Source organism: Nesoenas mayeri (genome assembly GCF_963082525.1).
Source record: "Nesoenas mayeri genome assembly, chromosome: 2".
NCBI lineage: Eukaryota > Metazoa > Chordata > Aves > Columbiformes > Columbidae > Nesoenas > Nesoenas mayeri.
Window position 1 is genome coordinate 68,560,107 of NC_137543.1, and position 23,059 is coordinate 68,583,165.

The 23,059-nt window shown below is 40.4% G+C and overlaps 2 protein-coding genes across 5 annotated transcripts; one reads left to right on the plus strand and one right to left on the minus strand.

Annotated features, from left to right (window-relative positions):
• Positions 1–1,172: 1,172 nt before the first annotated feature.
• On the minus strand, positions 1,173–6,408 carry CCDC127 (coiled-coil domain containing 127). Of its 3 annotated transcripts, none has more exons than XM_080340079.1 (3): positions 6,360–6,408; positions 5,471–5,599; positions 1,173–4,838 (listed from the first exon to the last, which is right to left on the minus strand). In XM_080340079.1, exons 2-3 carry the CDS (start codon positions 5,589–5,591, stop codon positions 4,168–4,170), a joined length of 792 nt encoding a protein of 263 aa, XP_080196205.1. In that variant the 5' UTR covers positions 5,592–5,599; positions 6,360–6,408; the 3' UTR covers positions 1,173–4,167. The 3 variants fall into 3 exon arrangements, with proteins under 3 accessions (XP_080196205.1, XP_080196206.1, XP_080196204.1); XM_080340080.1 differs by lacking the exon at positions 6,360–6,408 and adding an exon at positions 5,998–6,120; XM_080340078.1 differs by lacking the exon at positions 6,360–6,408 and having other exon boundaries at positions 5,471–5,886.
• A 296-nt stretch (positions 6,409–6,704) lies between these two features.
• Positions 6,705–23,025, plus strand: SDHA (succinate dehydrogenase complex flavoprotein subunit A). 2 transcript variants are annotated; one of them, XM_080339545.1, is made up of 15 exons: positions 6,705–6,797; positions 9,729–9,815; positions 10,126–10,287; positions 10,675–10,818; positions 10,965–11,129; positions 12,328–12,476; positions 13,734–13,858; positions 15,083–15,251; positions 15,870–16,065; positions 16,875–17,046; positions 18,397–18,515; positions 18,900–19,011; positions 20,133–20,263; positions 20,795–20,908; positions 21,799–23,025. In XM_080339545.1, the coding sequence occupies exons 1-15, from the start codon at positions 6,717–6,719 to the stop codon at positions 21,883–21,885; spliced, it is 2,013 nt and encodes a 670-aa protein (XP_080195671.1). In that variant the 5' UTR covers positions 6,705–6,716; the 3' UTR covers positions 21,886–23,025. The 2 variants fall into 2 exon arrangements, with proteins under 2 accessions (XP_080195671.1, XP_080195670.1); XM_080339544.1 differs by lacking the exon at positions 6,705–6,797 and adding an exon at positions 8,897–9,003.
• Positions 23,026–23,059: the final 34 nt, after the last annotated feature.

Sequence of the window (23,059 nt, forward strand, 5' to 3'; positions counted from 1 at the left end):
TGATCTCTTCATTGCCAAGCTACTTTAAATTCCAGTGAGTTACTTCTTTGCAGATCCGTCTGCTTTTGCAGCTATGCAGTGATCAGCTGGAGAGCTCCTGGACTGGGCAGTCGATTAATGACTACTTGTCCTTGGCACGCACACAGGCAAAACCTTTGTATGCAGCTGCACTATAAACTTGAATTTCATCCTATTAGCACAGCTGTAACTTAAATTCCTTTTCTTTTGACACAATACCTGAACTGTTGGCCACTGTTTCTGCCTTGTATCCTCCACAGAGGAACTCTCACTATTTTCTCATCCTCATGCAGGAGAACTCAAAAGCATGAGTAAGAGGTAAAGGTGGGCTTGAACAAAGCTGTCACTTCCAGAGCACAGCATCACTTCGAGCAAGATATGTTGTCATGTCAGTGGTTTTTGGGCAGTTCCCATTTAGGCAACATGAGCAAGAGAAGGCCAGGCCCTCTGGGCTGCTCCTCTTTACCCACTCCCCCTTCAGGAGCATTTTCTAAGGAAGATTGCCCTTTTCTAGTCCAAGTTCTATGAAGTCCAGAGTATGTTTTGTGTTCCTCTTTGTTTTGCATGCACACATGACAGCAGCTGTATCACACAACAGACACACCGAAGAGAACACATTTTTTGCTTTTATTGAAAGCATTTCCTTGCCTGTGTCTAAATGTGGAAAGTCACATTAACGCAGCTACTGCCCTGCAGGATATGGACTAGGGACAAGTTAGCTGCAAAGTGATGAAACCCATGTGTGTAGCTACTCCCAGTGTACACCCCACTAGGGTTCAGATAAGGCTGAAGATTTCCCTGAGGGATGTTTCTTTCTCGAATGCCTGTGAGATAGACACCTGGAACCCCATCCACCAAACCCAGCACCACTGTCAGGACCTCCAAGCATTGCGTTTTCATCTGGAAAGGAATCCGCAGTTGTCTGTTCCACAGCAGCCCTAGGACAGCTCTTCCAGCCTGCACCTCTCTAACCTTTAGGAAAGGCTGTGATCCACCTGAACAATATATGCATTAAAAAAGATACCTCAAAACTTAAATACTTGAACAGTGTGATGATTTTAAATTGAAGTTATAATAACAAATATAATACCAGCTCTTAGTTTGATAGCAAGTTGTCCTCTTTTATTCATTTCTAATGCTTCACAAGGGTGACATTCTCCACGTGAAGATGAGAAATGGGTAAATGCAAATGATTGCATCAAGTACAAAGGGATGAAGGATCTTTTATGAAGAGAAGAAAGATCCCCAAGTGTCTGAACACTGTCCTAGAGCAGCTGGGTCGTAGTTCTTTACAGACAGCAGGAAAAGAAGAAAATCCACACAGGGAAATGAAAAGGAGCTGATGTGAAGAATGAGAACTGTGAGGGATTCTGGAGGAAGGTAGTATACCCTACCTGGCAAACAGACAGAAGGAATTACTCCAGTTTTTCAGCGGGATGGTCATCTTTAACCACTCATCTTCAGTTAAAGCTGGAGCACTTAATCTGTCTAACTATGCTGTTCTTTCCTAAGAAAGAAAAAACCTTCCAACTTATTCTCTTCTCAGCACAAACACCGAAACTTTTTACACGCCAATTTAATGGCCCAATTTGTAAAATCTTAATCTTAAATCTTGTGAAATTTGCTTGGAAATCTGGAATAAACAAGCAAATTCCGCTCCTCCCACCCACCTTGCTCAAGTTATAAAACAGTGGAGAAATATGTAAGGGTTTTTATTAATTGTTATTGTTTGTTTAACAGGTGAGTGACCATTTCCATAATGAAAAAAGAAGTTCATTAAATATTTTGAAAACAGATTATTCTTGCATTCTACATATATATGGGCATTTCCAAACAAATATCCAATCCAGAATACTAGCTCTTGGGCAAGATAAAGCTCACAACAGAACTTCCAACATTAATAACCTGAAAAGGGGGAATGTTTCAAAAATATATAACACACCAACAAACATCAGTTTTGGTAGAAACCAACAGGCACGGTGCTTCTAAACCAGTTACACACTGTTAAAAATCCTCCTCAAATAACTCTTAAGTCTTAATAGACTGATTCAAAGTGTTCATGAAAATAGTTCAAAAATTAGTTGTGCAAATAATTGACACTTCTAAAGAAGTGAAAACAAGTATCAAACATTTATTACATTGCATCCAACCCTGTACAATTGAGCATACGATGCTTCAACTTACATATTTATACTGAAAAAGGTATTTTACCTTCGTGATTACATTTTCTTTAAACATTTAGAGGGATATCAGTGACATACTGTGAAAAACTGAAAAAGCATTAAATGCTTGATCTTTTAATACTAAGAACTCATGAACATGTACAAAGTCAAGGCATGATTCTTAAATGCATTGGCATTGATTCACTGGCTGCTGTTTGTCAGCTGAGTTGCTTAACTGATCGTATGTACATATGAAACACGCCACAGCTATGTGGTCAGACAACTTCCACATCCTGGAGGAATTACACACAGGGTAATTAGTTGTTCAAACTCATTTGTTCTACTGGGCAATTAGGGCACGTGCATATGGCCAGCTACAGCAGCCTGGCTTACGCTGTCACACAGGAGTTGTAACTCAATTGCATTCTCATCTCCCAACCTGCAAACACTTGGCAGCCAGACAAATTTTGTCCTTTCTGGTGTTTGTGGTAGTATCTTGTTTTTTTTGCAGGTCTGTCTGTCTACTACAACTTTCTTCACAAAAATAAAATGTATCAGTACATAAGAGACAAATCAATATGACAGTATAACTAGTACCACCAAGGTGAGTAAAATCGCAACTGGAACACGGAGTAGTTGGGAAACATATATTCTGGTTACGGATTTTGTTTTATGTTAGATATTTTTGCTCAGTAACTGGATTAGGTTGCATATGCTACTTTGAAAGATTTATCTGCTGTTTGCTGTGCCCAGACTGAAATGAAGCCAGAAGGAAATAAGAAGAGAAAAACCCACATCTGTTGGAGTTCTCTGTTAAACGTGGATGGGTGTTCACTTAGATGGATTGCTTCTGGGTCATGCAGTAGCTGATTGCTTAGAGCAATTGTCTTGTCAAGTCTAGCCCTCAGTAAATAAAGAACTGCTAATTAAAGAACTGACAACCTACCAACACTAATCAAAGTCTAGTAACAGAGAAGACCAGATGTTATAAACAAAAGGGCAAACACTGAGCCTTTGGGGCCTAAGGCTAGATTAGAAAGGAGGAAGAAAAAACACGGTTATTCTCCAAAACACATGGCACATTTGAAAAAATTAGGTAGTTCCTACTGCTACAAGGACCCAAAGAATACTCAAAGATTTTAGGAGATTTCAAGCGTGGAAATGCACTGATTTTTTTTATATTTTTTTTAAATCTAGATCTGTTTATTTTACTGTGCTAACTAAAGTAAAAAGCCCCATTTCTTAAAACTTGGCAAAGCTTGTAAATTTGTAGGCTTTCATGATCATATGTATGTGAACTGGTGAACCACAAGCTCATGGAAAAGCACACTTCAGTTCTGGGAGAATTGAGACAGTCTGGGAGGGAGGTAGTGGTTGCCGGCGCAGGCTGCATTTAGGTTCCTACCTGCAAATAACAAACAGGACCTCTCCAAGGAACAGAGCCAGGTGCAATGGCTGTAACCCACGGAGGTTCCTGTAAGCTGACTAGGCACCAGCTATTGCGCTGGGATGCAGAGGCAGCAGCATGGTGATGTCCATAATGGAAGTGCACTGTTGGGTTACAACTAAAACCTTGAGCACGTAAAAAACATAAGTTTTCTTAACATATCTAGGAACACAATGTGCTACCCCACTCAGGGGAGACAAATCACACTTCTCTGTTGATGGAGTACGACCATCAACTAGGTACATCACTCTAAATCAAGTTCCGTTTTGCTGCTTCTGATACCTATCGAAGCTGGCTAAGCTGCAGTCTGCAATACACACACACTCACAGAGTTTAAGAGCATGCATAGCTCACTGGAGCATCCATTGTTAGTGAAACGAAAGGCACCAACATTGCATGCGTCCCATGCAAATACAAGTGCAATGAGGAGTACAAATGGAAACACAGTAGGAGCATGTAACAGCTTCAGACTACAACCGTGATTGTCCCTACTATGCGTGGTGGATCACATGAAATCCCATTACTTCCCCTACTTATCAATCATTTTCCTAACATGGCCTTTTCTGCCCTCTTGAACTTCTGTAGTTCAATAGCTAGTTCCCAATATCTCAGATACAGCCACATAAGTCTTCCATTTTGACTTTTGTTTCTGTTCAGCAGATTGCCACAGTAGTTATCATGTTTGAAAATATCTTTTAAGCCACTTTCCATTTGTAGAGCCATAGCAACAGAATCTGTTGCTGCTTTAACTAGCAGATTTTTCTCTATTTCTAGTCTCTGGCTTCTGGGTACAACAAGACTGCAGTAGATGTCCTGTCTTTCTTTAAGCCCCTCTTCAAATTCTTTTAGTAAAATATTGGCTCTCTTTTGCCATTCTTCTTCTTTTGCCAGACAGCTTTGGTACAAGTTACCTGCTGCTCCTGAGTGCAAAAGGACTTGTTTTTCCCGCTCTAACTTCTCCTGCTCCTGTTCTAGGATCCTTCTTTCTTCTACTAGTTTGCGACTCTGTGACACAAGGGCTTCACGGTAACTCAGGGTTCTGTTGCGTTCCTTTTCAAGCTCCAACTCCAAATGAGCAACCGTGCGACGATTTTCTGTGATTATATCCCGGTATTTGGCTTCCAGGTCTTTTTGTAAAGATGAATGTCTTCTATAATATTCTTTTTTTTCTCTTTCTATTTCTTTTTGACATTCTCTGGTCCAGATCCAACCTATTATACATAAATAAGACTTCAGACGTAAGTATAACAGATATAATGTTGATGGTTATAATTAACTATTCTTCTAAAGCTATTAAGTGGTAAAAAACTTTTTTCCTGCCCTTCCCAGTGACATTCACTTCTGCTCACATGCCCCACAAAATGTATTTCTGTGGGTTCATGTTTCACAGTAAGTCACATTAAATTATCATGTTTCATTTGAAGTAAAATCTCCCTTAGTCTTTTATTGCTAATACATATACTTCTTGGACTAAAGAAGCAAAAAAAAACAAAAAAAAGTTATGGAGAAACAAAACGGAGGTTTCCAATGCAGGAATTGCACTGAGAACTTTTCAGATCTAGCAAATAAATATGCATCAGCAACTCCTCAGGTTGTCACCTTTGGGCTCTCCAGCACTCACACGGCTCTCATATGTTCACTTTTCTGAGAGAGCTTTATACATTGGACCTTAGTAAATACAGATTCAATTCCATGTGTAAAAGATGGCTGTTGCCTTAATGCTATAAACAGTGCTTCCTGTTTTTAACATTATAGACGAGCAGATCATGGGAAATTCCTAGATGGGGTGTCACTGTACTGCCAGGCACTCCAGCTCCATCAGACAGGCCCGGGCACTACTTACGGAAGGCGGCCAAGCCCAGCATGGGGACCAGCAAGGCATAGTTCCATCTGCTGCCTTCCTCCCCGGGCTCTCGTTGATTTGGCAGGATGTTCCAGTTGGGAGGGTCGTTTAAATTATTCATGAAGGCACCTTTGAGTTACAGGAGAGAAGCCGGGACTCAGCAATGCGCAGAGGGGCAGGGCCACTCCCACCTCCACCCTCTCACTCACACCACATCTAACACAGAATCACAGAATGTCAGGGATTGGAAGGGACCTCAAAATATCATCCAGTCCAATCCCCCTGCCGGAGCAGGAACGCCTAAGTGAGGTTACACAGGAAGGTGTCCAGGCGGGTTTTGAATGTCTCCAGAGTAGGAGACTCCACAACCTCCCTGGGCAGCCTGTTCCAGTGCTCTGGCACCCTCACTGAGAAGAAGTTTCTTCTCATATTTAAGTGGAACGTCCTGTGTTCCAGTTTGTACCCATTACCCCTTGTCCTATCATTGGTTGCCAAGAAGAGCCTGGCTCCATCCTCCTGACACTCACCCTTTACGTATTTATAAATATTTACATATTTGTCCTTCTTGAACCGAGGGGCCCAGAACTAGACACAATATTCCAGACGCGGTCTCAGCACCAGGCCTGTTCTGCCCGAGACCCTCACACGGCGGCCCCGTTACTCGGGAACTTTGCACAGACACGGTTTCAGGCAGAGACAGCCTCCCCCGGCCTGCTCCCCAGCCGCCGGCGCTGCTGCTGTTAGCGCCCACCCCCTGCCCCAGCCGGCAGCATGTTAGCTGATGCCACCCCCCAAACCCTCCAGGTCACTCTGCTCTGCAGCCCCCGCCCCACCACCAGCCCAGCGCCGACCCGGAGCGATCGGGCCCCGGAGCGAAACCTCAACCTACCAGCGCGGGCGCACGGATCCGCGACGCAGTGTTATCGCTGCCACTTACCTGCCGGCCCCGCCCCCTCCCGGGCTAGCCCATTAGCCTAGAGGAAGAGGGGGAAAGCCCAGGAGGATAACGAGCGAACTCTCCCGAGTCCTAAGGGCTCCCGGTGGTCTGGTCCCGTTCAAGCCCGCTCAGGTGGCGGGACCAGGTGAGGTTTGCGAGGGCACTCCACATACAAGCACGCACGTACTCAGCCCATGACTCCCCCCCTCACAACACAATTGGTCTTTCCCGCCAGGCCCCGCGGCCAGTGGCGCCGTTAGCGGCCGTCTCGCGCATGCGCTCTCGCTGGCTCCTCCGGGTCCGTGCGAAATGGCGGCGGCGGTGGTAGCGGCTTCGCGGAGCTGGGCGAAGGGCTGGCTGAAGGGCTGGCTGCGGCCGGCGGTGTGGGTGGTGAGTGCCTGTCCCCGGCCCGCTTTGCCCTGCTCTCCAGCCGCTGTCTCGGCGCAGGGGAAGGGACCAGACCGCGAGGCTGGCGTGGAGAGCCCCTTCGCGGGGGAGACAGGCCGGCTGGGCTTGGTGACCCCGCGCGTCTCCTGCTCCTCCCTTCAGCCGCGGCGGGAGAGCTCGACTGGCCCCGACCTGGCCTGTCGCGGCCCGGCCCGCCCTCCCCCGGGGTGCTGCGCGGCGGGCGGCGGCCCGTACCCGCTGTCTCCGCCGTGACCTTGGCGGCGAGCACCCGCCCGGGGGCTGCGGGAGCGGAGCAGCCAAGGGCCGTGCGGGGCCGAGTGCCGCCTCACCAGGCTCGGTCCTTCCCGGGTCTTTTTGCGGAGCGGAACTGCCATTGTTACTCAGCTCCTGGGGCAGCGAACTGACCAGGGACGTGGCCACGCCGCTTCTCCTGGCCTAGGAAGCCTTAGGCTATGGGCAGGTTCCCCGAGGGACAGGGAAAGGCAGCGAGTGCGGGGTATGCTGGGCTCTGGGGTGCCTTCCCGACCCCGCACCTGGGTAGAAGGCTCACTGCCCGTCCTGGACCTGTGTGGGAAGCTAGCGTGTATTTGTGCATTGCATAAAGCTGGCTAGCAGTTGTTTCTGGGATGTGCAGCTTAAGGGTTTGACAGTCGTGTTTTAGCTGATCTGGGAGCACTCTGTACTGAAGGCTTGTTTCTCTGTATGGTGAAGTGGGAGTTTTCAGTTTCTTTCTACTTTTCTCACTGTGTGTCCAGAATGAGTTTGGGAGTACAAAGACAAATGTACAGGAAAAGATCCTGTAAATGTAGCTGTAATTGTTACTGTCTTACAAAACAAGCACAGAAAAGGCAACCTACTGTGAGGTGGCGGTGAACTGGCCCTCGTTGGACCTTTCACTTCATAATGACCATGATATTCCCGGTGGCATAACAACTCAGGATTCGTGTGATCTGTGTTTTCTTCAAATTTAGTGTAACGCCTTTTTGTGCTTTGTGGACTTCTGTACAGACTCATTCTCAACAGAACATAGTGGCACAGAAATTCTTATGCGTAGCTTTAGCAAAAAAGTGTATGCAGATGGGAATAGCATTTCTGAAAACTGTTTTGCGGAAGCTTAAATGTGAGAGGAAAAGCAATCTGCTAAACAGCTGTGTGGCTTATTTCATAACTGTTTATAGCGACTTCAGGAAGTAACAAAGTGTTGTAAAAGGAAATTAGTTGGTTTTTTTTTCCCTCAGTCATTAGCGCTTTATTTAAGCAATACTGTGTATGCACAAGCCTGTTTGTTCTGTGCTGTCTTTACATACACAGTAAAGATTTTCTTTGAGTTGCTTTACACAATAACCAAATATATTTTTCACCTATGAGAAAGAATTTATTGCAGTAAAAAGACTCGTACTGTTGCCGGAAAAACATTTTGGAAACAAGCAGTAGTAGTATATGCTAGAGAATGTGTGCTTGCTACATTTAAAGTCGAAAGTGTAGCCTGCCACGTCACTTGAAGTTCTGCTGGTTTAACTTCAGTCGCGCTCAGGCCTGTGAAAGCATGTTTGCTACAGAGGGGACACCCCATTTTAGCTTCATCTGTGATTGCTGGGAAAGCTGTTTTGCAGATTCATCTGGCTGTCAGTGAACTGGTCTATCTGATTCTGTATGTGAAGTAATTGCCCCAAAGCGTGATGAGGGGGATATTAACTGCCTGGAGGAGGGTACTAACAGAACTCCTTATGAATAGGTGTTAAAACTGATCTTATTTAAAGATGGCTATAAATACCAAAAGTGTGTTAGCAAATAAGGTGACACATCAGATTCACTGTTACGCAAAAAGATAATTTAAAGAAAGTAGTATGAGATGATAAAACTAGGCTGGGCTAAATGTACTGTAGTTTGCCTCAAGACTGGGGGAAGGAATGGACATTTGGAAGTGATAGGGAGGGAAGACCTGCTTGTTAGCGTATTTTAGGGTGATTGAACCATGACTGTAACAGTTACTAGAAAAGTCAAATATCACTCCGGTGCATTTTAAGATGTATTTCAAATAGAGCAGTGCTAATGTCACTGCACAGGGCATTCGTATGGCTTTGTCTTGCTGTTCATGTACGGAAGGAATACCAGGTTACAAGAAATGGGAAATCTGTACTGTGGAGATGAAAATGTTGACTGTTGTAAAGCAAAGACTGGATATGGGGTAGGTTTGGGTGGTTGGGTTTTTTGTTTTGTTTTTGAATATGCCACAGGAAAGGGAGTGACCTTACTGAAGGGGAAAACTGTTCCCTTGTGCTTCATTTAGACATTAATAAATGGTTCTAAATTGGCCAGTAATTTATAGAGAATGAGAACAAGAAAAATATCTCTGGCTTTTGAAGCAGTGATGAACTGGAACAGCTTTCCCTACCTGATTTTTTTTTATCTTTGTTACTCTTGACCACCAAAAATAATTCAAATTCTGAGGATTGCCTGACATGAGAGGTATTTTCCATTAATTTCTGTGATTCCTCTAAAGCTGCCTTGATCTTTGTTTACTTATTAAAAATAGGTAATAATACTACAGCATTAAGGCAATAATACTACAGCATTAATTGCAAACATTCTTCTGTCAGTGCAGCCTCAGATAGTTCTGAGAGACTGGGCAGTGTTAGTGAAGTGAATAACAGTGTGTGACAGCCTGTTACTTGCAGGCTGTTTTCTCATCCAGTCAGAACTTTTGGTTTATTAATTTTTTTCTGGGTGTGAATATAGGAAAGCAAAAATTTCTTTGCATACAGCTCTAAAATATCGTGGTGCAGTATTATTGTATATTGGCTACCCGTGGTAAGTAAAGGTTTGTTATAAACGTAGGGTAGCTGAGAATGCAGGAAGTCTTCCTTGTGGAAACATTTGTTCTATGATAGTTGTCTTGACTTCTTTCCGCAGTGGCCAGCAGCATGCCAGACTCTCGCACGCAACTTGCACTTCACAGTCTATGGAAAGAAAAATGCTTCTACAAAGGTTTCTGATTCGGTATGTTTGTACTTCTTTACATCTTAAGTAACAGATTAGATAATAAACTTAATGCCTGAGGGGCACGAAACAACCAAGTATTTGGCTTTTAGTGGAATGTTATGTTCAAGTACATAGTGAGTCTGAGTTGCTGAACTGCATGGCTGTTTTTAATGATAGTTTTCACCCAGGAGAGCATATAACAGATTGTAGCATTTGCTACAAGACTCTGTTAAGAACATGAAACCTATGCTACTTGTGTCTCCATGAAACTTAAGTTTTACCTAGCTTGAAATATTTGCGATCATAACAAACTGATTTGCTTTTGCAGATTTCCACACAATATCCAGTAGTGGACCATGAATTCGATGCAGTTGTTGTGGGTGCAGGAGGAGCAGGTCTGCGGGCTGCGTTTGGTTTGTCAGAGGCTGGATTTAATACAGCATGTGTTACAAAGCTGTTTCCCACCAGATCTCATACTGTTGCTGCACAGGTGAGGTAGAACAAATGTTTAAAACAATGTCATTTTTCAGAAAGCAGATTTGGTTATGCACGTGAACATCACATTTCAAGGTCATGCTTCCTTTTAAAAATACTGCATATTTTGGAAGGCAATATATGTTTAGATTCTATTTAGTGCTTTTTCACTGCATTCAGTATAACTTTGCAATTCATTGTGTTACACAAAACAGAACAAAATAAGAGCCATTGTGAAACTGATAAGTTGCACGAGTTTTTCACAGCCATGTTAAATCTGACTTCACTGTATTTCTTGTACATAGAGACATAAATGGCATGTCATTTTTAACAGAAGTGAGGAAAACCTACTAGAATGGTACTTCAATAATATCATTCCAGTAAAATGCATTTTCATTTTCAGGGAGGAATCAATGCTGCTCTGGGAAATATGGAGGATGATAACTGGAGGTGGCATTTTTATGACACAGTGAAAGGGTCTGACTGGCTGGGTGACCAGGATGCCATACACTACATGACCGAGCAAGCCCCTGCTGCGGTGATAGAGGTGAGACTCACTGGAATTGATGTCAGCTATAAATACTTATAACACAGGCTAGCTTCTGAAGAGATCTTCTTACTAGGAACATGGTAAAACAACTTGTTGGATTGTTATGCACAAGAGTTTCTGATCCTTGTATTTGGGTTCAACAGCTGGAAAATTATGGGATGCCATTCAGCAGAACGGAAGAAGGAAAAATCTATCAGCGTGCATTTGGTGGCCAGAGTCTTCAGTTTGGAAAAGGAGGACAGGCTCACAGATGCTGTTGTGTTGCAGACAGGACAGGACACTCGCTGTTACATACTCTGTATGGCAGGGTAAGCAGCTGTGAAATAAGCTTGGTTTAGCTTTTGTGTTTGCAATGAATGATTTATTTCCCCTTTCTCCCCTGCCCCCTCTGCCAGAGTCTGAACTAAAACAAAACATGTGGCTGTTGATATATCGATGAGGAATCTAGGGGAGTGACTGATAGAAATTCTGGATTTTCTTCCTTCCTGAAGCAAAGTGGAAAGATGCAGCCTACGCGATACTTTTCTTTTGTCAGCAGTATGCAGAAATAGAATAAATTGAAATATGGTAACTATAATGGCTCTCAATAAGACAACATGTTAATTAGTGTACCCTGTTAGCTTTGTGGTCTGGAATAGTTCTTCACTGTTAAAACTTTTGTGTCTGTTAACTAGGCCCAAAGAAAATTTATGCAAACCTTCTTCAAAAAACTGTTTTCAAAAAATCTGACACAGCAGCGTTGGGGAGCTCTAAAAAGCGGTACAAAGCAGGGTTTTCTTTCACTCATGTTCAAATAGGAAGCGGGGAGAAGCGGTATAAATGCCTGAAGGCGTAATGTACATTTCTGAGCTTGCTCTGTGGAAAGTGACTTGTGTTCAAGCATCTGTTCCTATCAGTTCTGTAAACCATAACTGAAGAAAGACTTAGTTGTTCTAAAATGGTAGTAAGCTACTTGAAACCTGAAATTAAATACCTAGTAGCTAATGTGTTTTTTTATTTACTTAGTAAGTAGCTAATTGCTCACCTTCAGGTTCACACTATACTTGCTACTGCAATACAAATGCTCAGTGCTGCCAACCACTGGTCTGATCCTTGAGGGCAAGAAGGAATGTTTGACTTGATGCCCACTGCTTCTTCTGGAATGCAAAGCCCCAGGAGATGTATTCCACTTCTCTGCGAGAGGTGCAGTAAAACATGCTTGTACATGGATCAAGCACCACAGCTGACTAAAGTGTTGCCAAATGCAGCGGGAAATAACAAGCCGTGCTGGCTAGTTAGGACTTCTCAGAATTAAGTGGTTTCATAACTACTTGTGTCTCTTTAAGGTAGAATAGATCTATTAGCAAGTTTTAATAAAGAATTGTGAGGAAACTGGCTTCCCTGAGAGTTGTTGGGGGTGATTTTTATCCTGAGACAGCCCATGTACATGAACAGTTTGGAAGAAAGGTTACTTTGTTTTTTTGATTTTTCTAAAAGTTCCCTCTTTTTAAAAAATTTTTCTTCCAGTCTCTAAGATATGATACAAGCTACTTTGTTGAGTATTTTGCCTTGGACCTACTGATGGAAAATGGAGAATGTCGTGGTGTTATTGCCCTTTGCATTGAAGATGGCACTATACATCGCTTTAAAGCAAAGAACACTGTCATTGCCACTGGGTAATGTACTTTTTATGAAGAAACTTGAGCGTGCTACTAGTTGAAAGTCTATGTGTTTGTACATGTTTTTGAATCCATAGTGTGGAGATGACATTGACTTGAACATAATTCATATGTTGATCCTCCCTCCTCCTTTCGTTAAAAGCAATATAATTGAATTCAGTCATTGCCTCTCAGAGAAGGCACAAACTAGTTTTTTGATCAAATCTAAATTTAATACGAGATCTAACTTTGTATTCTAGAAAAATTACATAAAGTTGGACTGTGTAAAAGCAGTATGTATGGTCCAAGTGGCCTTAAATTTTTGAAACAAGCTGTTTAAAGCTGACGTTGTTGCAATGCTACCAGCATGTGTGTATATATCTAGGATCCTGAGTTTCCTGTGAGAAATGGCTTTTTTCAAAATTCTGGAGAATCTGTTACAGTAAGATACCAATATAAGTCTGTAGGATGAAATTATCAGAAGATGAGTATAATGTAACGTTACTTGTTTGCAAAAGTTTATATGTTTTTATTAGAATACTGTATGCATTAGTCTTTTGCTGCCTATGGCTGTCTCCCATCTGTCTCAGGACACAAAATATAGATAAACATATTCTGTCAAAGAAAAATATTTAGTTCTGTTGCCTACATAATTTGGCTTTATTAAAGTTGAGGCTGTTTTCATACTTGTATGCTTTGAAGTACATACAGGATGTAGATTACTGTTTCTTCAAGAGTTTGTCCTGGAATTGGGAGTATTGGCAGTTCTCAGTAACATTGGAAGCTAACCTGTTTGCTTTAGGCATAAGAATTCATGTTTAGTACCTAATTGTAGACAACTAAGTTTTGAAATCTAAGAATATAAAATCAGGACGATATTGAGGATCTAAACAATTGTTATATGCTGTGTTTGGTAAAACTGCTAGTAATAGTTCAAATAAAGTCTAATGGCATTGGATTGAGAGAACTTTCTAAAGTAACTCTTTCCTGGCCAAAAGGCTCTAATACTAACCTAAGTATCCTGCTTTGGAGTTGTTACTCTATCTTGTGGACCTTCTGTCACCAGCTGTTTTTCAAATATGGCTCAGCATAACAGAGGAGTACCAGTTTTCTTTTGTTTTGGTTGAACTTAGTGTAGGAGACGGCAAAACTAATGCATCTTGCTTATTAACCTTTTGCTCTGTTTCCACTGTTGTACAAAAAGTGTAGTTGAATGTTCTGATGTTTTTGGGTTTTTTTTGGACTACTAATTCTGTTAACTTTTGTGTCCTGTAGTGGGTACGGCCGCACTTACTTCAGTTGTACATCTGCTCATACTAGTACGGGTGATGGCACTGCTATGGTCACACGAGCTGGTCTTCCTTGCCAGGACTTAGAATTTGTACAGTTTCACCCTACAGGTACAGAACATGGAACAATACTTATAACATTATTTTTAATAATTTGGACAGATTTTTTGTTCTTTTAAAACGTGCTCAAGTCAGTTTGTGCTTTTCTGCAGCACTGCATTAGTTGCTTGTGACAGATATTCAGACTTTTCTGCATCTGCTGTGGAATACAAATTTAAAATATGAGACAGAGGTCTCAGCTGTTCTAATTTAAAGGCCAGTGTTAAATGTTTCAGGGTGCTGTCTTTATCACACCACTGGGTTTTATGAATTACAAGCCACTTCACCTCTTAAGCTTTCATTTCCTCTTGTCTTTAAAATATTAAAGGATTTGATATTAGATACAGGAGCAGTGGGATAGATGCAAATGTTGGGGAGTTATATACTAGAATCTTTTGTCGGGGGTGAGGTAGTTAAGTAAAAGTATATATTGAGGACTGCAGTTTTCTAGCACAGGATCAGTATCTAAACTGTGGACAGCAATGATCATAGACTAAAAAGTGAATATCTGCTTTTTTTGGTGGTAGCGAAATAAATACTCACTTTTAACTTGTGATAAGTGATGATTTTTTTAATTGTTTGCTTAGTTTTACAGTGTTATTCATGTTATATCATAGAGCTCCAATGTGCATTTGACTTAGCTAAGGTTTTTCTAGTCAAAGAAGCTTTGTTGCTTGTCTGATAATTCTGTAGCTTTTAATGTAAGTATCAAGTGCATGAGTTGGTTAGCATTTGTATTTTCTATGATGACCAGTGCTGAAGGCTGACAGGTAGGCTTCCTTCTCTAAAGGAAAAGCAAACTGAGTAAGTTTTCTTATTCCACACAATTCGAATCCATCCTCTACTGCCTCAGCACGGGAGAAGAGGGAACAAAGATGAGCAAACTGTTCTTGAGATAATAATCTTCTGGTTTATTTAAGAAGGTCTACAAAATCCTTGTAAAAGTCTCCTTACATATTGCTGCGTGCAGATCTCTTCTAGTTCTAATGTTTTGGTGTTCCAAATGAAATTGCTTTCCTTCCAGGAAGAGTGTTTGAAAGGAATAATAGTACTCATTTCTGAGAAGTCTTGAGGGACAGTTACAAGTGGTATGATTAGGGATTAGAGTGGAATAAAATCTACCCCTGTGATTTTTTCACATTATTTTAAGAAAAACCTTGTTTATTCAGTCCTGGTTGTCCTGATTATGAAGCTGTCCAGAGAGTATCTCTTGATGATTATTTTCTTTCTTGACAGGTATCTATGGGGCTGGCTGCCTTATAACGGAAGGATGTCGTGGAGAGGGAGGTATTCTAATTAACAGTCAAGGTGAAAGATTTATGGAGAGATACGCTCCCGTTGCTAAGGATCTGGCTTCCAGGGATGTAGTATCTTGTTCTATGACCATAGAAATCCGTGAAGGAAGGTTAGTTAAATATTCTGACAAAGCTGCAGAATGAATAGTTAATCATAGTAGACTCTATGTGGTAAAATAATTAATTTGGTAAACACCTGTTAATTAATTGGAAAGAGCTTTAACAACTGTTAGCTGAACACTGCATGTATGGCGAAAACTTTGCTTGTTAATTCCTAATGATATTAAAAGAGAACATGTGATGTTAGGAGTATCCTGTTTGAATTCAGTGCATCTAGAGACAGTTGCTCAAACAAGTTTAATGTGTCTGCTCTTGGTGCAAACAATGGAAATAATGTGGTGCTCTGTTCTCTTGACTAATTATCCTAAATTCTTACATATTTTTGCAGTGATATAGGGTTTAGATTATTAAATGCTGTGAATTATTGTAAAAAGAAACCTGGGAGATGAAAACTATGTGTAAATTCTGCCAGCTTCAATAGCCTAGCTTCAACAGCTAGATATTAATTTTTGTCAGATAACCTTTGAAAAAATTGTAAGTTAAAATCTTTCTCTAATGGGATTAGAAGTATAAATAGTGTTCACAGAATTCCTGTTACATGTTCCTATGTTGACTTGTTTGGTGGTTTTGTTTTTTGTTTTTTGTTTTTTTTTCCTTTCTTTCGGTAGGGGTTGTGGTCCTGAAAAAGACCACGTGTTCTTGCAGTTACACCACTTACCACCACAGCAGCTAGCAACCCGTCTCCCAGGAATTTCAGAAACAGCAATGATATTTGCTGGAGTTGATGTCACTAAAGAGCCTATTCCTGTTCTGCCAACTGTGCATTATAATATGGGAGGTATTCCTACTAACTACAAAGGGCAGGTAAGTAATAGATCACTTTTAGGATTTTTTTTTTCCCCAGCATGATAATAGGAAACTATTTTCCAAATATTAAAGCATGAACAGTGTTTTTCATAAATGTAAGGATACTGAATAACATTGTTATAATAATAATATTATAAGAATGATGTCAGAATACTTAAAGCAGAGCATCTGGTTTGTTTTTGTAAATAACTTGAGCGCCATGTGTTGGTCCATTTGGAGATGAGAGTTTGAAGAAACATCCAAAATGAAGTTACTATTATGTCTGACAATTTTCTGTTTATTAAGTTGATTATGGTATATAGTTAAAAAATGATCTAACTAGGGCTCTCTTACAATCTGTAACTCAAGTTAATGTATATTAATTCTCTGTAACTCCTGTAATGTCTACACTAAAGCAGATTTCTTCAACTCATACTAGTTAGAAGTCAATGCGATGATGTCAGCTCTGTTTTTCTGTTTCAGTGTATTGTACTTGTTAATTTCTCAGTGTAAACTTTTGCCCTAGAAATGTGTGCAGATCATATTTTCTTCATGTGCTTTTCTGACTTGCTGCAGAATTGTGCTGAAGAGTACACAGTTCTGTTTCACAGGCATAACTAAAGAAATCATAGGTTTTAGTGCCATCTGTATTTATGCAGTATTACTATTTACCCCTTAGAACTAAGGTATTTATGGTTTTAGAGTTGGAGACAACTTCAGATTGCTGTGTTTCATCCTTACATGCACATGACCTTTGCAAATAAGGAGGTCTGCACCATTAAAAAGTATTTAAGAAACTAGTATTAATTGACTGTCTGATATGGTAGGTGATTACACATGTGAATGGTCAGGATAAAGTGGTACCTGGTTTATATGCTTGTGGGGAAGCAGCCTGTGCATCTGTCCATGGCGCAAATCGACTTGGAGCAAACTCACTTCTGGATCTGGTGGTCTTTGGTCGTGCTTGTGCCCTTACTATTGCAGAGACATGCAAGCCTGGTAAGTGTCATGGTTTATCTGACCTTATTTAGAGACATTTGCCTTTATGATTACATTTCTGCCCAAGAAAGAGTTGTTGCTACCTAATTAAAATTCAGACTGCTAGACATAGACTCTTAGTTGCTAGAAAAGGCAGAAATCAGTGTTTGTGCCTTTTATAGGCACGTTCTTTGCAATGCAGTGCTTGTCATTAGCATTTGCTTTGTGAGTTGATCTTCAAACTAGAATTGGGTCAATGCTGTTTGCAAAAACAGCAGATATTTTTCACAAACTAGCAAACCAGAATATTGAAGACCAACTTCTTTACATCCTGCAGTGCATCTTCTATATCAAAATATACTGTCTTACACTTGGCACTTTATTATAGAAGAATTTGCTGCCGCCTTGTTGATTTGTAAGTTGGACTGCGTAAGCAAACGACAACAGATGGATACTAAAAATCGTAACATCTCATCCCTTGTATGTGGATGATCACTGCTGAATGTTATTTTTAAATAATCTGGTTCAGCAACAGTTACTGAGTGGAAAACAACCAAACCAAACTCCTACTGACCAAAAAACCAGCAACCCAAACAAACAAAAAGCCCCAACCAACCAATAAAACACTATAAGAGGCAGTTAGATTGCCAGAACAGCTCAAGTCCAGAAGTAGTCATTTGTTTTATTATTACTTAGTGTCCAAATTAATAAGACTGTTTTTTTCAGTCTGATTCTGCACAAAGTGCACAGAGTAATAGTTCCTGATAGAATCAGCTTGGATCTAGCAATGCCTATTGGCTCTGGCTTTGTGCAAAACTTTATTTGGATCAATCTTTCTGGAGCTCCTTTGAGTTTAACAAAAACCTTCCTGCAAATTCAGTCTGAGTGCAAAGCTCCATGAGAAATGAAGTGTGCTGGTAATAGATGGGTTCCAGTATTAGAGGTAAGATGCAGAACTCATGTGTAACTGCCAGGCTTATTGACTGGTCTTTTAAGAGGTCTGAGAGAGGGCAGGAGTTTTGGAGGTAAGGAGACAAGAAAGGTGGTAAGGAGCCACAAGCTTATTCCATAGTTTAGGAGAATTTGCGTCAAGTGCTGTTTTTAAGGAATTAACAGCATATTTGGTAAAACCTATAAATTTCCTACTAAATATCACAGGGAAGAATGTGATTCATATATTTCACCAAGAACTTTAAGTATATGGATACTATTGGTGCAAGTTCAGGAAAGTTACAGTTCACCTGTGCTTCTAAGGAAGAAAAGAGATTGTGTTTTAGTCAAATCTGACTTTTAGTAGTTGCTAGTCTATGAAACTGCCAGAAACTAAAACCAAACCTGACCTACTAAACTTAATTTAAACTTTCTTATTAGGAGAGCCAATTCCCTCCATTAAACCAAATGCTGGTGAAGAATCAGTTGCTAATCTTGACAAATTAAGATTTGCTAATGGAACCATAAGAACTTCAGAAGTGCGACTTAACATGCAGAAGGTAAGCCTGGTGACGCTCTTGAGTATACAGTGGGAGAAGCTGCAAGTAAAAGAGGTGGTTTTGTCACTTCACAATATAGTTCAGGAGTTGTTTTGCAAAAGTAAAAAGCAGTGTGAGAAAGTATGCCTGTGCACAGTAGAGGCTGTATCAATTTTGTTAGTTTCTTCATGGTAACTCCTCTTGGGTAGTTAACTCAGTGTATAATAGAGTGGGGTTTCCTCTGTTTGTGGTGAACAGGAGAATGTTTTTGTTTTTGTTTTCTTCAGGCTGCAGACATGTCTGGTCAAAACAGCTCTATGTCAATCTCTGTTGGAACTAATGAAGTTATGTGGGATATTGTGCATATGCAGCATATGAAACTGATTTTGTTTTACTGTCTTGCAGACAATGCAAAACCATGCTGCTGTATTTCGTACTGGTTCTGTACTCCAAGAAGGCTGCGAGAAAATTAGCCAAATTTATGGTGATCTGGCTCATCTAAAGACATTTGATAGAGGTAATTTGATAGCTAAGAATATACCTTTGTCAGAGTACTCTGGGAAAAAGTGTTTCTTTTATTCTCTTAGCCTTCTTATGTGTTTCTTGAAACTTTGACTAAAGATTCTGATTATTTTGAATCTTTCAGCGTATTTTATAGAGCCCTACATGCTAAACATGGTAATTATGATCTTACTGGACATTTTTTGGTTGCATACTCTTTCAAAGATGCAGAGACTGAAATCAGATTTAATTGTATAAAGTACTAGCTACTGTTTTCTCAAACTATGATGTGAAGTTGTTCAAATACTAAGGTCAACTTTTTAAATATCTTCTGAAAAGACCAACAGGTTGCAAAAAGGGTGCAACACCGTTCATAGGCTGAATGCTCAGTTTTCGTTCTTCAGCTAAGCAGGTATCTGCATACAGAGGCTTTCATGTTTTGCGGTGTATCTTAGGATAACTTGGTCAATTAAGTACAACTGCTGAGGTACCTTTTGTTCACTCAAATTATGTATTTCTCTCCAACTACTGCTATTAGACACGTATCCTAACACGGAAAGTAGAACTGGCTTTCTTGGACAGCTCTCACCAAGAATCAAGAAAAGTGTTACAATAGCTTAGACTATATGGATCAAAATGAAGATACATTCACATAAGTGAACTTGGATCCACCTTGGAGATACTGAAATGAAGAGGAGCATTGGACATCTAGCAGCTTTTTTTTCTGCTCTCCAAGGGTGGGAAGGAAGGGAAAGCCCAGTTGCTGAATCTGCTAGGGATCTACTTAAAGAGCTACCCTCTAGCCAGATCTTGTGATCTGAAATGAGGTGTGGGGACTGAGTTGTAGGTATGATATAAAGCAGGCAAGAATCTGTGGTATAATTTTGTCTCAGTAGTACACATGCAAAAATGACACCTGGTAGAATTACCAATTTTTTTCAAAGATTCATTATGATTGTTTGGGTGTAGGAATTGCTACTGAGCTTCACAGTATATAATTCAGTATTGCAGAGTACTGTGGCTGTAGTAGGTAGAGCATTAGCTAGTTTGATTCTAAGTAGCAGCAGTAGGACAGAAGTCAACAGAGGAATAACTTGTTTGTAGAACACCTTCCATAGTATTTTAATATTTTACTAGGTATTGTGTGGAACACTGACTTGGTGGAGACTCTTGAACTACAAAACCTGATGCTTTGTGCTCTACAAACCATTTATGGTGCTGAGGCTCGCAAAGAGTCCCGGGGTGCTCATGCAAGAGAGGACTATAAGGTATAAATATTCTATGTGACCTGGATGTAGGATTGAATTTCCTTGTTATGTATCCTTGTATGGATTATTTAAAAATTGTAATTTACTTAAAATACGATCTTCAGAGTCTTGAGTTAAGGTTAGAAAAGTGTTTGTTTGGGGTCCCATCTGCTCTATTTGATCTGTTCTTATTTGTTATGTATAAAATGACCAGTAGGTACAACCCTGGGTAACGATCTTGAGAGAAGTGTAGTTCCATGTATGCATCTGAATGATTAGAGAGGTCTAAAGGAGAACTACAACAATAATAAGGTAATGAATGCATAAACAGGACTTCAAGCAGAATAATTGTTCTGTGCAGGGAACATTACCTTAAATACTGAGGCTTAACATGGGCTTTAAAATTTGACAGGGGCGATGTTAAGATAAAGCTTGCTGGCTATTAGGAGACACACAGTATTACAGCTGTAACTGGAATGGAACTAAGCTTCTGGTCATAAAGTAATATGCAGATACCATTTCTGATCTATACTAACCTAATTTTATCCTTAGGTACGGGTAGATGAGTTTGACTATTCTAAGCCACTCCAAGGCCAACAACGGAAGCCATTTGAACAGCACTGGAGGAAGCACACCCTTTCGTATGTGGATGTCCCATCTGGGAAGGTACGTTGAGCCTGATGTTTGAGGGTCTTTCTCATGATCAACTGACAGCTGCTCTCATAGGCAGATGCTGATTATCTTGATAATATGCATTTGTCAGTGTCTGAGATACCTGTTACCGTTTAGTGTACGTAGAGCAAAATGGAAAAAAAATTCAACGTTTATTCAGTTGTAGAACAGTAGGCATCACTGGGAAAAGTTACTGTTGATCTTTGGGAAGTGACTTTGCGATTTGAGCCGGAATTGTTTTTCCCTTTGCGTCAGGCTAGTTCTAAAGCATTTTTCTTTGGTGGCAAAACCTGTTGTTGGTGTGTTTAGCATGACGTTTTTATGGTATTTTGAAGACATATAAATCTGACCCTACAGTAGTCTTGAGTGTTGTTTTTTGTATCCTATTCTCTTAACCCTCTTCGTTTCCTCTCTCCCAGTTCCAACTTCATTGAATCTAGTTTGAGGACAAGTGAGAATACTTCACTTTCCTGAATAGCTGCTGAGGATGGAAAGATTGAGTGACACAGTTCAGTCTCCTAACTGGTCCATTGTGTTCTCCAAGACTTTCGTAGCTTAAAGAACTAGGAACTAGCAATCTTACCCAAAATTTTGCTTTAGTCCAAATGGCCTTCTTGAAATAGTAATCTTCCAATATAATTTTTGGTCAGGCTTTACTGTTAAGGAATTTTACAGTGGTAACCTGGTGGAACTTAAATGTTCCTTGTAGGTTACTAACTTTTTTTTTTTTCCTATGGAAGGAAAAGAATAATGGAGAAATTAGCTTAACATCAGTGAAGTAATTCAGTTATCTGTGTTATTCAGGCATTCCTGTTAGCTAGGCTGTCTTGTTTATGTACAAGAGGTTTATTTGCCTTAAAGCTCTTTGCACTCTTTTACTTTAGGTTACTTTGAAATACAGACCTGTGATCGACAGAACTTTGAATGAAGAAGACTGCTCCACTGTCCCACCTGCTATTCGCTCATACTAGTAACTTACCTTCAACTTGCAGTCCTCTCCCAGAGAGGGTTAGTGTACATAAGCATAGCACACACAAATCAAAACAGTATTGTCACTATCAGTTAATGAAGAATGCTGACTAAACTCTTCTCCAGCTTGTATTCTGCTGTGGCTTACTGTACAGGTATGAAAATGGAATGCAGGACAGCTTATGTTCTTGCACCCATCTGTCAAAACTGATAAGGAAAACATGACGTGTCTAAATAAAGTGATTATAAGTCTTGTATTTGTTTCAATATACCGTTATGTACATAATTACAATGCTTTTATTTTGAATGTATAGTTATTTTCATATTTTAAGATAAGAAACACATTGCAGTAGTTCTAGACAAGATTGAGATGCTGAATTTTATTATGTGGGGCTAAATGTAAGCATCATAATTGCTGATTGTAGGCAATATGAAAGAATTATGCACTAGTGATGTCAACTTTGTTTTTTTCTAAATCTAAAATTGTAAAAATTGACAGACTGTTGCTTTACTGAAGGAAACAAGATAGGTCTACTCCAGTTAATTTATCCAAAATATGCCATGAACAGAATATAATCTTCATAGCTAATCTCTACTGTCTCTGGAACTTCTGAAGACATTTTTGTGGTGTTTTCTGTTTGCATATTTCTTAGACTGTCTTTTCTCTCAGAGTAGCCAAAGGGCAGTTTTGCAGCAGACTTACCTAAATGTTAAAGCTTACCAGATTGTCGTGCCAAGATGTAACTTGTAAGGGAGCATTTGCACATTTTTTAGCAGCATTTCTGTGAATAACTCCCAGTCCTTAGAGAACTAAAGTGTAGCTGTGCAGATCACAAGCGAATGGAGCATTTCATAGTTTCTGAAACTTTTACTTCAACTGCCATGTATTTGCTGTTGGAAGAAATGAACGCTGGAAAAACTGAAATGTCGGAATGTTGCGAGTGGTGCTTGGAAAAACTGCATACACCATATTTCACTCCTTAAGTGTTTCTGTACCTTGTACAAGGGACTTGAGCCTGGACGTGGAGAAATGTCGCATGGGCAGGAAGGGAAAAGGTAGACATGACTTGGCTTTCTCTATAGAAGGATCCCTGACTGTCGTTAAGGGGAAAGGATCTTTAAAAATATTACAATAAAGCAGGATAAACGACTACCTTCTTTCCAAAGCCTCGATAG